General features: G+C 53.6%; 1 protein-coding gene across 9 annotated transcripts in view; it reads right to left on the reverse strand.

Moving 5' to 3' along the window:
• Positions 1-3,507: 3,507 nt before the first annotated feature.
• The window catches only part of CSGALNACT1 (chondroitin sulfate N-acetylgalactosaminyltransferase 1), a 323,407-nt gene continuing 311,132 nt past the window's right edge, over positions 3,508-15,782 (reverse strand). For all 9 annotated transcript variants that reach the window (XM_082608431.1, XM_082608432.1, XM_082608437.1 and 6 more), the window contains 2 exons: positions 7,698-7,779; positions 3,508-5,146 (listed from right to left, as the gene is read on the reverse strand). In XM_082608431.1, the coding sequence (XP_082464557.1) occupies positions 4,857-5,146; positions 7,698-7,779 (372 nt within the window). In that variant the 3' untranslated portion in view covers positions 3,508-4,856. The remainder of the gene's footprint in view (positions 5,147-7,697; positions 7,780-15,782) is intronic.

A 15,782-nucleotide genomic window follows, 5' to 3' on the forward strand; every position in this document is an offset into this window, starting at 1 on the left:
GTGGGGTCTGTGTTTAATTTTCATTTATTTTTCTTACCCTTTTCAAATGAGGTTTGACATCCCAGCCAAAGAGGTGATGTTAATTGTTGTAGATTTGTAAACACTGGAGTTGGAGGTTGTTTTGGTGGGGGGGGGTAACAAGCTGGGGGATTGATGACTGAGGTAGGGAGTTGCCAGCGGTGCCGTACTCACCTTGATTCAAGCTAACATGTCTGACCCTCAAGTAGATGAAGAATAAGTACAGTTCACCCAGCGTCCCCACTTGCCACCCTGGGTACTGCCGGTGTGTAGAAGGCAGGCCATCTGCACAGCCAGCCACCAGGTGTGTCTTGGGCAGAGGCCATGAATGTGGCCTGGCCCTCTCTGAACCTCTGCATGATGATGGAGGCCAAGACAGCCTGAGGCAGCACAGTGTCACTTCGTCTCCCCACCCCTGCCCCTTGGAAGAGTGGACAAGGCAGACACAGCCGAGGAGCACTGGGCTGGCTACTCCAGAGGGTGTGTCAGAGGAGCAGTGATGCAGAGATGTTTGAAGGGCACCTCTGCTGACTGAAGAGAACATTTTCTCTCTATGTTGAAAACAACCACCACCCAAATCCTCCAACCAACTGGCACAAGCCCCATAGTTTTTGGCAGCATCAACAGCAAAGCCCTGAGTCCTGCCAAGAGAAACAGCTTTGAATTCAGATATAAAGCTCATCAGAATAGGGACCACACAAAGCTGCCAGCTATTTGATGGGTGTTGGGAGGAAAACACAGCCACCTTTCCAAGGGCCCACCCAAGGGCATTCTCTCTGATCAGCAATCCTCAGAAACAATGTCGAATCCTTTCCAAAAGGCAAGAATTCCCACCTGCCCTCCCCTCCAACCCAAGGTAGACTTTACATCTAACACCTTGGGATCCTGCTTGGAGAGCTGGCTTCTGAGGCCTCCAACCTGCCGGTGATGACCCAGAGCTGGAGGGGCAGTGGGAACCCGAGGCACAAGAGGACAGGTGCTGGACTCCACCCGGGCCAAAGCTCCTGCCCTTGCCCTGAGACCATCAAGCCCCCTGGAGCTGGTCCTGGGAGGGAAAATGATGCCAATTTCTGGCCAGGCCTCTGGGCAAGTTCCTGACCTTTTCTGAGCCTTGGTTTTCTGCATCTGGAAAATGGAAGTAATGACATTAGCTGCCTTAGAAGGTTGGCGTTCTGTATATAAGGTGCCTGGCTATGCTTTTTACTTCAAAAACCTCTAATGTCTCTCAGCTGCCTAGGGGGTCACCAACTCCAAATCACTGAGCACAGAATTTAAGGGAGGAACTATTCATTATCTTTTACACTCCTACTAACATTTCTGTGGATAGGCTGAAATTGTTTTCAGAATGACAGAAATAAATGACAGTGGTGCACGCATGATGGGTGCATGACCTCTACTGTGTGACCCACTGTCTGATTATACCCAAGAGGTGCGGGGCATGCTGGGAAGTACAGCAGACACAGTCGTGAATGCAAAATTGGTATCAGATAATAACAAATGGATGTGAATACCTGCTACGTGCATGGTGTCCTAATTCCATGGTCAGTAGTATGATATAAATGTGATTGCATTCATGAACCTGAACGAGAAAACGGGTGGAGATGAGTGTCAGGTTTAAGATCATATGGGCTGGAAGTGAAAGAACTGCATTTGAACCCAGGCATGTGGCTGGGGAAACCCTGATACTGATTCCCACGCTGAACTGAAACTGCAAATACGACGCATCCTACATAAGAGACTTGCACAAAAGCAGCCCCCGTGGATGCCAGTGGAGGACTGTCCCCCCCGCCGGGGCTGACTGCAAACTGCCAACGTGTCTTTAGGTTACAAGTGAGGAGCGGGAGGGAGTGCCAGCAACTGGCTCTCACGAGGCTGGTTGGTGCACGGCTGCTGGACGGGACCCCAAGTTCTACTAGGGACCCTGCTCCAGCGGCATGACTGGGGCCAGTTCCTGGGCGATTTACATACAGTCACAACAGTGGAGGATGCAGAGCTGGAAGGGACCTCAGAGAAGCCCCAGCCTCAGTGCTTCCCTGGTAGCATCCTTCCTCCTTTAGAAGATGTCATTCATCCCTGCCGTCCTTTGCTGTCTAAGGTTAAATGTCAAGTCCCTGATTATAATGCTCCAGTGGTGCCTCACCAACCCTTCCATTATAAATAAGTATCTTGGGCAGGGAACGGGACAGGTCCTGCTAGGGAATGAATGTTTGTGCCCCCATAAGATTCTTAAGTTGAAGCCCTAATGAGATGGTCTTTGGAGGTGGGGCCTTTGAGAGGTCCTAGGTCATGAGGGTGGAGCCCCCATGGTGGGATTAGTGTCCTTTGAAGAATACGAAGGAAAGCAAGCCCTCTGTCTGCTCTCAGCCATGTGAGGACAACAGCAAGAGGGGGTCCTCACCAGACACCTGATCTGCGGTGCTTTGACCTTGGACTTTGCAGCCTCCAGAACCTGGGAGAATCAGCATCGGTTGATGAAGCTGCCCTGTCTGTGGTATGTGTTACAGACCAAGCTGAGACAGACCCCTCCTGCATGGCTCTGTGAGGGCTCCTGCCTCTTGGTAAAACCGTTTACCTACTCAGCATCCTTGAAAATCCCATTTTTAACCCCTGCCTCAGGCACCCATGATATGCAATTTAAACCCGCACAAATGGCTGGTCCCCCCACAGTGCGGCCTGGAGCCCCCATCTCAGGACCCCGAGACTTCATTCCACAGTCAGACATTCGCTCCCGCTGCTGGCCTTGCTGGGACAGCAACCTCCCGACCCAGAGGAAGACGGCAGGAGTGGGCAAGGTCGGCCCCACCAAGCCCAAGACCCAGTGGAGAGACAGACAGGTGCCCGGAGCCTCCTCCCCCAGCCCCGGAAGTACGAAACGCGCGTACAGCCAAAAAGCCTCCTGGAAACCATTCCTCAACGTCTCCTAATCAAAAAGGACGAGCGGACTGTATTAACTGCCAGGTTCTTCACTACGGCTCTCTCCTCCCTCTAGACCAGTTCCCCCCAGGGGACACCTGGCGGTGACAGGAGCCAGTTTAGGTGTCCCCCTGGGTAAGAGGTGCTCCTGGCTTCAAGTGGGGAGAGACCAGGGATGCTGGGGGCAGCCCCCAGCAGGGAGTGATCTAGCCTGAAACGCTGTAGGGCCACAGCCAGGGAACCCTGGTCTACACACACGGAAGACCGTTCTCCAAAAACTAAAGATGTGGTGTTCTTAATCCAAGAAGAAATCGTACCCACAAATCACATTTTATTAGTTGTCCAATGCCACCTTCCATTCATGTCCTGGGTTTTAATTAAATTTTATGTACTACCAGTACAAATCAATACAAAGCATTTTTTTTTTTTTTTAACACACCAACAGCTTGAATGTTCCTAAAGCTTTTAAACAATGAGTCGACTGTGGGCAAACAGAAGGCAAGGACCCAGAGAGATAATTAGCTCATGCATCTGGTGCTGGCTAATAAATAATTTCCACATGAATGTAGAAACCACTCAATGTTAACTGCATTTATTATTTTTTTAAATAGTTGGAAACGATAATAAAAGGCGATTTTCAGAAGCATCTTGGTTGACTGCGTAGAACAGCTTAAGTTAAAAAATAATTAGTGACCCCTCGGCTGGGGTGGGTGAACACACTTCACAATCCTCCGTCCCGCTGGATGCCGGCAGATGGAGTGACCTTTCACAAAAGACATTTTCCTGCGTTTCTTCCTGTGGAAGCCAGAAGCCAGGAACAGCACCCTGCTTGGAAAAGAGAATGTTTGGTTCACACAGTCTGCTTTGGTTTATTTAAACAGGTAAGAAAGTGGTCCCCAGTTCCCCTGAGGAGAAAATGTGTTTTCTGGCTTCTATCACCAGTCTGAATGTTTCCTTTTCTGTTAAGGTAAAAAGTACATGTTCCTTTCCCTCCAGTGTTCAGTTGCTCCTCTCCGGAAATACTCTTCAGATAAAGTAGCCGCGTGTCTCTTTCGGCCAGCAGCCCCAGGCCATGCCTTCCCCACGATGACCGTCTGCCGTCCAGTGCCCACAGGGCACTGCCACGCCCTCGGATGTGGGTAACAATCCGAAGCTCTGAACTGAAAGTTCTCATAATGCAGCGAAAAGTATCTTCTCAAAAAAATGTAAAAATGTAGCTATTTATGCTCTTTTAGTAAGGCTTGCGAACTGGTAATTAAATAAGCAGAATATAACTCATAAGCCAAAAAAGTGCATTTTTAAATAAAATTAACAGAGATTGTTAAAACTACAACCAAAAAGATGGATGAGCAGGTTATTTTTGGTTAATCTGGGGCGGAGATGATACAATAGCTATGGGATTATTTTCATTTTTAGTCCATTTGGTTTTGCTTGATATATTCACAAAGATCACGATGAGTGTATCTTTGAATTTCACACGGTCTCTCCTCACCGGCCTCCTGACATCCCAGACACTAGAGCCCCGCTGATAATCACTCAGATGGGGAGGGACGTGCTGGCCTTCCATTCTAATGAACTTTTTACAAAACTGGTCTTCGTTCATGAATATTTCAGTAAGCACAGAAAACAAACAGCTCTTGCTTTGCTGTAAACACACCATTAGGCTCACAATCTCACGATCAGGCTGCCTCTGTCAGACACCGGACGGGTGCGTTTGGGCTGTTTTCGCAGGCCAGGTTGAGGGGTTTCGGTTCCTGTTGCAGAAGCTCAACAGGCAGAGGGAAACAGGAGGCTCTCCCCTCGCCTGCTTTACTAATCAAATTCTTTTCATCCGTCAAATTCTTTTCTTGCCTTGTTGCAGCCATTCGTTTGGTAATTGCAAAAGGAAAAAAATAAACCGTCTCCCCACATGGTTCCCTGGGAGCTCATGTTTTCTGGCTCCTTGTCTCCTGTTTCTGTTTGCGGAGGTGGGCCTCTATCTCGTGCCTGAAGACCAGCATCCCCAGCTGCCCGTGGGACGCCTCGTTCATGGCCTTGGACTGCATGCACATCTTGTACTGCTCGGGCGTCAGCTCGTCTACGCAGCGCTTCTCGTGCCAGAGGTGGAAGAGGCCCCGCACGGGCGTCCGCACCACGATGAGGTTGCTGTGCAGGTACTTGCGGTAAAGGTGCACGTCCTCGCCACCCCAGCCTTTGATGTCCAGGTCGAACCCACCTGTGGGAGAGAACACACTGCTGAACACGCTGCCGGGGGCCCCCTGATCCGCACCAGCACAGGACGCTGCGTGGAGAGCAGGAGCCTCTCGGGGAGGTCTCCCCACCCCGCCAAGTGACGAGCGTCCACGGGGGTCAGAGAGCTCAGACACCCCAGACACAGAGGGCCTCGCTGGCAGCGGCTCCAGCTCCGAGACAGCGTGACTGCACACAGCATCCCAGCCTCACTTGCTCCCAGGAGGCCCCAGCAGCGTGGTGGGCTGCAATTATAACCCGAGGATCAGTGATACCCCAGCCTTAGACCAAGGGCTGCCGCAGCGTCCCAACCAAAACCCCTGAACGAACCCTCGTGGGATTCTTTGAACGTGGCCTCCTCCTGCCACTGCAGAGGACCAGGGCCCTGCGGTGTGAAAAATTCACGTCCCACTAAAGCACTGTTCCTCCTATCGACTCAAGGAGGTCCCCGAAGCTGTGTGTCCTCCACAGGCTGGTGAAAGGAGTCATTTTAAAGGAACTGGCCTCACAGTTCTGAAGTTTGACTCAGAGAATCTCGTTTCACGTTCTAGTGACTCCTTCACACGGTGAGGAAGGGTCCCCTTTGAAACCTGAGGCAGCCTCACATCTTCTCTTCACTTCAAGCCACGGCGTCCCAGACAGAACCAAGAAGCACTGGCCTCTCAGTCGTCACCATTCCTTTCTCCCTGAGGAGATTTCTTGGACCTTTTGTGGAGAAGTGACTCAGTGTCTTTGTCGCACAGCCCGATTCCCTGCAGTCCCCAGGCCACGCTGCTCCGATGGAGACCCCCACTGGAGGGGGAAGTGGGGAACCCAGCCTGCACCCCTGGTGGTGAGCACAGGTGCCGTGCGGCCCCCGGACGCGGGACAGGAAGACATTGAGTCATGGCCTGAATTCGTCTTGGTTATCATACTGGCAGCCACTTTCCCTCTCTTAAGTTTAGTTTCTTTACCCTGAAATGCAGCAGGTGCCATAACCAGATGGGACGGTAGGGTACGGGGCAGTGCTTGGCTGGCTGTGATGGATTTCTCATCACCGGTGTCATGACTACTTATTAGATAGAAGGCATACAAGTGAGACACCTGCAAGTGTGCACAGGATGGCAAAGAGCGACGGGGTCCAGATGTGACCCCGAGGCTCCGAGCACGAGCCCCCTTCCCGCCTGCCACCCCCATGGTTGTCAGTGACAGCGATGCTCTACCGTTAGGAAAATCCAGTGTGTTATAACTCCAAAACTGCGAAACGTACATCATCTCAAAATCACCTTTGCTTGTACACAGAGCAAGGAAACAAGAGTTTCTCAAAATGGAAATTTCCTTCAGAACATTTTAAGAATATGTCACTTTTGGAAATTACATTTGCACATAATCATTTAGGACGACTTCTTAAAGAAATCAAGGAGCACCGTGGTGAGTTGCTGGGAACCTGAGCAAACCCACCACTCAGAGACCCATGTCCCCCACGTTCTGCTGCTTCTAGCAGGACTTGACTTCAAGACGTTTGGGGTTTTTTTAACCTTTCTAACTCAGTGATCTCTTCGAGGGTCCTGTAGAGTCCCTGTTGTCCACTGCACTTCTGAGCAAAAGAAACTGGCCTCCTCAGACCGACTCACTGACCTTACGGAGAGAAGCCCAAAGCCTTGGGCAGGAGGGGACAGGCCAGGAGAAAGCAAGACAGGGGGCTGAGGGGCCCCAGGGGGACGCAGCGGGGGGAATCTCCACGGGAGGGCGGGCCTCTAGCTCCACCCCACTCAGGGTCCACCCGAGCCTCTGGGCCCAAGGTCAAGGCTTGGGCCTGTTCACTCATCCCTGGTCCTGTACAATCCACACATCTATTCCCTCCAGAGGCAACTGAGTAGGTCCTGCCGTGGGGAGGTGTGTGTGTGTGTGTGTGTGTGTGTGTGTGTGTGTGTGCGCGCGTGCGCTATTTCCCAGGGGACAGGAGACCCTCGGTGCTGATCCTGACTAGGACCCCCGATGGCTGTGAGGTCTATCTGCGTCTGAGAGACTCGGTCCCTCATCTGCAACCAGAAGGCCCTTCCTCTCTGTGTTCTGGGAGCCGTGTGTGTGTGTGTGTGTGCGCGTGCTTGTGCATGTACGTGTGTGTGTGTGCACACGTCCACGCATCTGTGTACACTCCTGTGTGCCTGTGTGCCTGTTGACAGTGACTGCGCACTCCGGACGTGCAGTGACATCTGGAATGTTCACAGGTTCAGCAGAGAGGAACCGGGACCCCCCCGATGTGTGACTTTCCCCAGTCCTCCATGTTGCTCTTCTTTCAGGTGGCTCCCCTCTCCATGGAGGACGTTCTGTGCGGACACAGGAGCCTGGCCCGGCTGGACGGAGGCCCTGGGCAACTTGCTCCAAAGCCGCCTTCGTGCAACGGCCTGACTTTGCCCTCATTTCTGTCCTCCCCCGGGACAATGAGAGGTGCTGAAGGAGAAGACAGGGTCCCTACTGCCCCAAGCGCCCTCAGCCCAGCGCCCACATCCGTGGCTGGAGAGCGGCCTCCTTAGGCACCAGGGCCCCGGGCTCACCTATGTTGATGAAGTCGGACCGGTACTGGCACGTCATCCCGAACCCGAAGTCTCTCCAGAACCCAGTTTCCTTCTTTATGACCTGCAGGGAGGGCACCGTCACTTGAGGTAGGACAGAGTGGACGCGGATGGGGGTGTCACACATGGGGGGCGTCGCTGACACACAGCCAGCCCCTGGGTGGAGGGCAGTCAGGACACAGCAAGCCACCCGTCCCCAAGGGGCTCTGTGATTTTGGGCACCTGTGGCCGGAATGTTTCCAGGGCAGAGGCTTGAACACACACACACACACACACACACTCTCTCTCTCCCTCTCTCACAGCGCAGCGGGGTCCGGGGTGGGGAGCCAGTTTGGGGCGGCGCCATGGAAAAGCCACCTACACATCTGGCCTGACACCTGCACGGGCGAGAAGCAGGCCTGGGGCCCACAGGCCAGGCGGGCGGCCGGCAAAGGGCTCAGGAAGCTGAGAGAAGGAGAGGGAACCACCTAGAATTCAGGCGCCCTGGCCCGGGACACGAACCGGACTCCCTCAGGGACTGAAAAGCAAACCCGAGGCTGCGCTGCTGGCCCTGGACAAGGGCACCGAGAGGCCAGGTCCTGAGGACACGCTCAGTCCAATCGTCCGCGGTCCGTTTTAACATCAGCTGCTCCCCGCGCACGTGCGGGGCCTCCAGGCAGGGACCGGCTATGAGAAGCCGGGCCTGGCCCTGCCCCTTGTCTCTCACTCTGCAAGTACATTTCTAACGTATTTGCTGGAGCAGCAAGACTAGTTTTAAAATGGTTTTTGTTGTTTATGTATTTCCGGCTGCACTAATCCTGGGAGTGGCTTTGCGACCCTAATGGCTGTTTTTCCGGATTTGTCCCGGTCTCTTGCGTAGGTGTTAGGAGGAAAGGAAGCCCCGCAGCAGGGCCCCCACGCCCGGCCCGTTGCCGCTAACTGGAGAGAGCTCGCCTCGCCCCAGCGAGACCTCTGGCCGGCGTGTCTGCCTCAGGCAGGCCCCACAGTCCCTCTGTTTCTGTTCCTTTAATGAGGAGATGGAGCCTAGTCGCCCCAAGGGCTCTCCCAGCCTCACACCCAAATACTCACCCCATCCCTGCCTTCCACCTTCCCGAGGGCTCCCTCCACCTGTACCACAGGCTACACTACACTTGACAAATGGCCTGCAGAAGCGGCGATGGACTTAACATTTCCTCTACTCTGCGACCTATGAAACCGTCTTATTTCACTACAACCTACACGTGGATGTCACTTACACTATGGTTGGCACAAATCAAGACCAAGGAGAAGGGTCAGGAGAGGCCTGTCTGTCCCCCTCGACTCCAGAACCAAGGCCTGCTGTACGGTAGCTCCCCAGCCACACGTGTCATTAATATCAAGTGGAAAGATTGCACAGGGCAGGAAAGTCGGGAAAAATTTCCACTGAGTCATTTTTTAAAAATGCTTTCTGTTCCATCCCAGTCATGGCAGGTACACTGTCTCTGCCACGGCTAATGGCTCACTGTCCTTTCTGGTGGCTGGGACACAGACATGGCCTGGGTAAAAATGCAGTCAAAGAGGGCTCTCCTGGTGGCACAGTGGTTAAGAGTCCGCCTGGCCAATGCAGGGGACACAGGTTTGAGTCCTGGTCTGGGAAGATCCCACAGGTCTCAGAGCACCTAAGCCCGTACACCACAGCTACTGAGCCTGCACTCTAGAGCCTGCGAGCCACAACTACTGAACCCACGTGCCACAACTACTGAAGCCTGAGCGCCTAGAGCCCGTGCTCCGCAACAAGAGAAGCCACCATGATGAGAAGCCCACGCACCGCAACGAAGAGTAGCCCCAGCTCGCTGCAACTAGAGAAAGCCCGTGCGTAGCAACGAAGACCCAACACAGCCAAAAATAAATAAATAAAATAAATAAATTTATATATAAAAAAATGCAGTCAAAGAGCCATGCAGCATTCGAACTTCAAATATTTGGCAGCGGTCTACCTGGCATTTAAGAGAGAATCCACACAGGGAAAACAATGGGCCAGCGCTTGGGAAGAAACACTAGAGGGACTGCAGAGGTAGCCTCCCAGGACCCACTGAGTGGACACAGTGCCCGGCAAGATATGACCCTCACCTGGGGACAGTGTGACAGAGGCAAACTGACTTCTGAGCCGGGAATGAGCTACACAAACACTCATTAACAGGGGCTTTAAAGCTGGCAGGCCATGAAAAGCCAGTATCTGAACAGCACGTCGAAATTCAGCCCTTGGTGGGAAGAGATCCGGTGGTGCCCTCAGCATGTACCGTGTGGGCAAGATGGGCGTGCGTGCCAAGTTCACGCCCCTCAGGTGGGCTGGGCGCTAACTGAAGCAGCGCCCTCGACAGCCCATGAGGCCTCGAGCGTGCGGCAGGCCGCAGCACAGCCCGCTTCCGAGCCCTCGGTGGTTTAACTGCACCCTCCCCCAGGCAATCAGAATAAAATCCACAGGAACATCCGGCCTGCAGAGGCCCCACGTGACCTGCCCCTGCCTGCCCTGTCCATCCCCTGTCCCCTCGAATGTGCCAGCTCACAGGTCTCCAAGGCTGGACACCCGCAGTCTGCCCGGCTGGGGTCGCCCTTTCCTGCTCACCACTGGGCTCTGCTCAGAGTGGTCACCCTGATCCCCCACCAGTGTCACGTCACATCAGCTGGTTTATTTTCCCTGTAACGTGAGGTTTCTCTGAAACTCTCCTGTCGAGGGACTGTTTCCGCCTGCTGTCCTCACCCACCACCACTGGTGAACGTAAGCTCAGGGCCTTGGTCTCGCTCAGGCTGTAAGTGCAGGTCCGATCACTGTCCAGCACCTAGCAGGCACTCAGTCACTCCTTCTCCAAGGAACGAGTGAGGAACAACCGGCCAGTGGAAACGGAGACGGCTGGGGTAGGGAATTCTCAGCAGCGAGGGGCTCAGCCCAGGCCTCGGAGTCCACCGAGGAAGCTCTCAGAACCTTGGGCTCTGGACCCACAGGCAGAAACGCTTTCCCCTTCCTGGGCTCTAAGCAGACGGCTCGACTTCTTAGAACCTTGGCCCCAAGCTTCTACACGGAGCTACACACGCGGGTGACATCTACTACCGTGGAGGAGATGGAGATGATACTGTAAGAGGACAATCCCCCTGCCCTGGATCTCACCCCTCTGCTTCCAGGGCTGTGTCCTCATGACCATGCCCCCTCCCGACCCCCAGCACCCTCTGCACCCGGATCCCAGCAGGCTCTGCCCAGCACGACACACCACAACCAGACAACTGGACAGTGGTCAGGCCCGCCCTCCCTCGGGGAGCCCCCAGACATGCACTCTGGGGGAGGTCATGTGACGGGAGTAATAACTTCCTATCAGGACAAAAACACAAAGCACAAATCAGCGCCTCTCCCCACAGATGTGGGAAAGCTCCTCCCTGAGGCCCCACAGGTTCAGTCGCGCCTGTGGGGCTCCACGTGGCTGACTTGGCAAATGCCGGGGAAGCAATCTGGGCCGGAAAATAAAATCAGTTACAAATTCTCAGGCAGAGTATTTCCTCTAAACCAGAGAGAGTCGCCCAGGAGCCGAGGCTGCGCTTGGCCCGCCTCACGTCACCGGAAACCCCACGGGCCCCGGGTTTACAGGCCTCGTGCCTGGTGGGAGGCTCAGCCGTTGTTGCCTTGAAATCTTAGTATGTCCTGAGTACTGAGGGCCTGTGATTTCACCGTGCACCAGGCCGTGCGGTCACGCGGTGAGCGGCAGACAACCTGGGCTGCAGGGGTCCCGAGGCCAGGCTGCCGCCCCCCGTACACCCCGCGTGGGCTGGGCCCTGAGGTTCAGGGGTCACATGCACAGGATCCCAGGGGCTGCGTGTGGTGTGCACGGGCCTCGGGCTGGGAGGCAGCATGACCTGTCCACGATCACTCAGCCAGTCGAGGCCGAGCCCAGACCAGCACCAGGCTGGCCGTGACGGTGTCCATTTCTTGACAAATAAGGTGTTTCTCAAGCCACAGCTTTCAAAGAATTGGTCTAAGAACGGACTCAATTGTCACCTCCTCCAGGATTTGTACTAACCCACACTTTTCTACAAGTCTCCTTTCATCGGCATCCGCATGAAAAAGTGAAGTGTTGGGACTTCCCTGGTGGCACAGTGGTTCAGGATCTGCCTGCCAATGCAGGGGACACGGGTTCGAGCCCTGGTCTGGGAAGATCCCACATGCTGCAGAGCAACTGAGCTCATGTGCCACAACTACTGAGCCTGCGCTCTAGAGCCCACAAGCCACAACTACTGAGCCCGTGTGCCACAACTACTGAGCCCGTGTGCCACAACTACTGAGCCCGTGTGCCACAACTACTGAGCCCACAAGCCACAACTACTGAAGCTCGCGCACCTAGAGCCTGTGCTCTGCAACAAGAGAAGCCATGGCAATGAGAAGACTGCGCATGGCAACAAAGCGTAGCCCCCGCTTGCTGCAGCTAGAGAAAGCCCACACACAGCAACAAAGACCCAACACAGCCAAAAATAAATTTAAAAAAAAGAAAAAAGAAGTGTCTTCTGAAGGGCATCGTGCTGGACCAGGACTCTGCCCGGGGAGCCTGCAACCCAGAGCCAGACCCTCTGCCCCCTGGAAGCACGCGGATGTGGAGAACGTGCCCCTGACCCCAGCTGCCGCAGTCTGGTCCCATCACTTGAGTTCCCGACCCAGCGCTGAGGGCGTCTGAGCAAGTGACGCATGCCTCTGAGATTCAACGTTCTCACCCGTGACATGAGCGTAGCGCTCCTTTTCACCTTACTGACTGTTACACGACAACGTGGGCAGAGTGCCAGCGGCCCAAAGGCCACGGACATGGCATCTGTGAATGTGACTTCTGTTCTCAGCGAATGTCTGCTTCCTGAACAAACAGAAACAGACTAAAGGGATGGACCAGGCCCAGTCAGCACTTTTTAGAAGTTTAAACTGAAATGCAGGTCAGTGGTGAAGTACTTTTGGTTAAAGTACTCTCAGGAGAGAGAAGGGTGTAACGAGAGAGAGGTGAGGACAGGGCCCGCGGACCAGGCGTACGCTGACCAGTCGTCAGACAGTGCCGGGCAGGACCACATGACAGAGGGAGCGGCCAGGCACTGTGGGCATCAGCGCCGGAGAGGAGATGGCCCTCGGGGGAGAGCAGCTCAGGAGACACGGGGCAGGGGTGCTCCAGCTGGCGTCAAGCCCAGGTGCTGGGGTCGGGTTTGCAGACATTTCCTCGGTGATGAGTATGAGAGTCAGATTGTGGAGGGCAGTTCATTCCCCAAAGAATCAGGATTCAGGGCTGTGCTGGCACGGCCGGGACCAGCCCACCGCCTGGGCAAGGAAGTCTCTTCCCAGCTCTGTCCAGAAATGTCACGGGTGGAGCCTGAACCAGGCCCCGCTGGAGGACTGACGCCCCAAAGATAGGCAGACAACGCTGGGAGCCAGCTCCTTCCCCCTTCGGAGAGTGGGCTTTAAACACTTCTGAGCGCACCACCTGCTTTATGCCTTCAAAGGTTTTTTTTAGTGCAATTAATCTGTGTTTTGGAAATGCATCGCTGGCCGAGGGTGAAGGAGAGACTGGAGTGTGAGGGAGAGGTGGATCTAGATGGCTCCTGCAGTGGCCTCAGCAGGAACTGACAAGGCTCGAACCAAGAGAGGGGATGTCTAAAGTTAGCAGTTACGTAAATGAAGGGTTATTCCTTTCTCGGAAGGCTGTTTCTACATTAAAGCATCAGCAAGTTTCACCTCAGGTTTAAAACTCTGCAAATTAAATATTAGTATGAAATCCCATGATTTCACTTACTACTGATTACTAACTGTCTGTACTCAAATGTAAAGAAAGAAGTAACCTAAACACACAAAAAATCCCCATAAATTTGGTTTCTCGCCTCTATCTGCAGGCAAATGTTATCAAGTGTCAGTGGCAAAAGCCAGGAGTAATAAGTGGTTCACTGACGACCAAGGTCGTACTGGCCAAGTCTCCCGTTTGCACATGGCAGTTGTCTGTCACAGCCGCATTCCGGACCTGGGCTTTCCCTTCACCTTGATACTGATGCACTCCAGTGAAGGCTCTCAAGACTTATTAATATATATGTGTCGTATCTTTCAAGACTGAGCCAGAAGGAACCCCTGGCAGGAAGTCTCTCCTAATTTACCCACCTCCAATCACTACCTGTTATTTTATACCTTCTCTGCACCCACATGTTCTCTCTCCACCATATTAACTTCTGGAGTTCGAGGCTCTCCTCTGGTCATTTCCCTTCTATTTCTGCTCTCACCGAGATCTTAAGCAAATCTGTCTCTGCCACACTAGATAAGGGAATCCTGGTCTTGGCCTGAGCTCTAGCTGGCTGTGTGACCCTGGGCGAGTCTAGGAGAAAGAAGTGAGTGAGTGAAATGACCTGGGGCATCACTGCCCAGCACAGGAAACTGCTCCAGTCCCTGATTGCCCCACGCACACCTCAACTATCTCTTTATGGGCAGCAAGTGCTCCAGAAACGGCTCATCCAGTAAGAACATAATGGATGCTTTTCTGTTTTGATGGAGACCCCTTTGTCTCAGAGACAATTGCTCTTTCTGGGATAAAGAGCCATAAATACTGACTGCTAAAATACCAGACCCGTGTGCTCTATGGAAGGTCTCAGCTGTATTCGGAGGTGACTGGTAAAGGTTGCAGGATAACTCAGAGGCCTCGGAGCTGTGGACACAGCAATCTGAGTTCTGTTTCTGACTTGACCACTAGTTCTGAGGACCTGAGAAGCTGGCTGGACCATGCCAGACCTTGAGCTTCCCTGCAGGAATGGCAATAAAAGGATAAAACTTTTTTTTTTTTTTTTGCAGTACATGGGCCTCTCACTGTTGTGGCCTCTCCTGTTGCGGAGCACAGGCTCCGGACACGCGGGCTCAGTGGCCATGGCTCACGGGCTCAGCCGCTCCGCGGCATGTGGGATCTTCCCGGACCGGGGCACAAACCCATGTCCCCTGCATCGGCAGGCGGGCTCTCAACCACTGCGCCACCAGGGAAGCCCAGGATAAAACTTTTAAATTGTGAAATGAAATGAATTCCTTGAAAGCAAATAAGGTCTTGATTTGAAGTTGAAACATTAATCCTATTCAATGTCAAACGTAAAGCAGTACTTTATTTAAAATCAAAGGAACTTTTATTCTGATTGGTTGAAAGAAAATCAATCCTGCATCCCATTCCCCCCCTCAAGCCCTATTAGAAGCTTAGAACTCTATGGAAAGGAAACGTGAAGTTTTTCTGTCTCAACAGGAGTGATATCCCCTCTAAGGAGGAGTGAAAAACTCTTACTGTGTTTATGTACAAAGCACACGCATACACACAGTGCGTACAGATACACAACGAACGTGCGGTATTACAGTTTCGCTGGGGAAGAGAGAACGGTGTTACTACTGTGCTGTGCGCCTCACGCCGCAAGTGAAACCACGCTAAGACATGGTGAGAAACGAACCTGGTGCAGCCTCGAGGAACCCAGGCTGGAAAAGATCATTACATCAGCTGCCAGAGGTTAGCTGGAGGGGCACCCAGGATGGGGTGGGAGAGAACAGGTTTTCCTACTTCTGGAAGCTTCAACAAAGAATCAGCCTTCCCAAAGAATTCCACAGAACACATTTTCAATGAAAATCAGTTTACTTTCCCACTGCAGGGAAGCATGGGAGACTGAGTCCCATCACCTCCTCATGGTCAGACAGCGGCTTCCTTTCTCCACCCTGAGAGGTAAAGAAACACGGCTTCGCTACCTCAACAGGAGAGAGAGCCGCTTGAGGCAATTCCTACCACCGCCCCCCAGGCTCAGCCTGAGCTGGCAACAGCTTCAGATAAGCCCCGCTGGCGTCTCTACAGAAGATCACAGCCCAGCTTGGCGATGACAACAGTGGGACATTTTGCCTTGGAGGGGCACACCGTCCAGTGGCACAGGGACCTTCGACTGGCTTCACCCTGTCCTCCTATTGCCTGCACTGTCTGCTGAATGGACCAGCGAAGACATCTCAGCTTACAGAGAGCCTGGGTGCTGTGTGGGTACCCCACCCATCACCTGTGCGGCTGGGATCTTAGCACAGAAGTCCCTCCCATATTCCTGTGA

The sequence above is a fragment of the Mesoplodon mirus genome (assembly GCF_964341445.2).
Source record: "Mesoplodon mirus genome assembly, chromosome: 20".
In the NCBI taxonomy this organism is placed as follows: Eukaryota; Metazoa; Chordata; class Mammalia; order Artiodactyla; family Ziphiidae; genus Mesoplodon; species Mesoplodon mirus.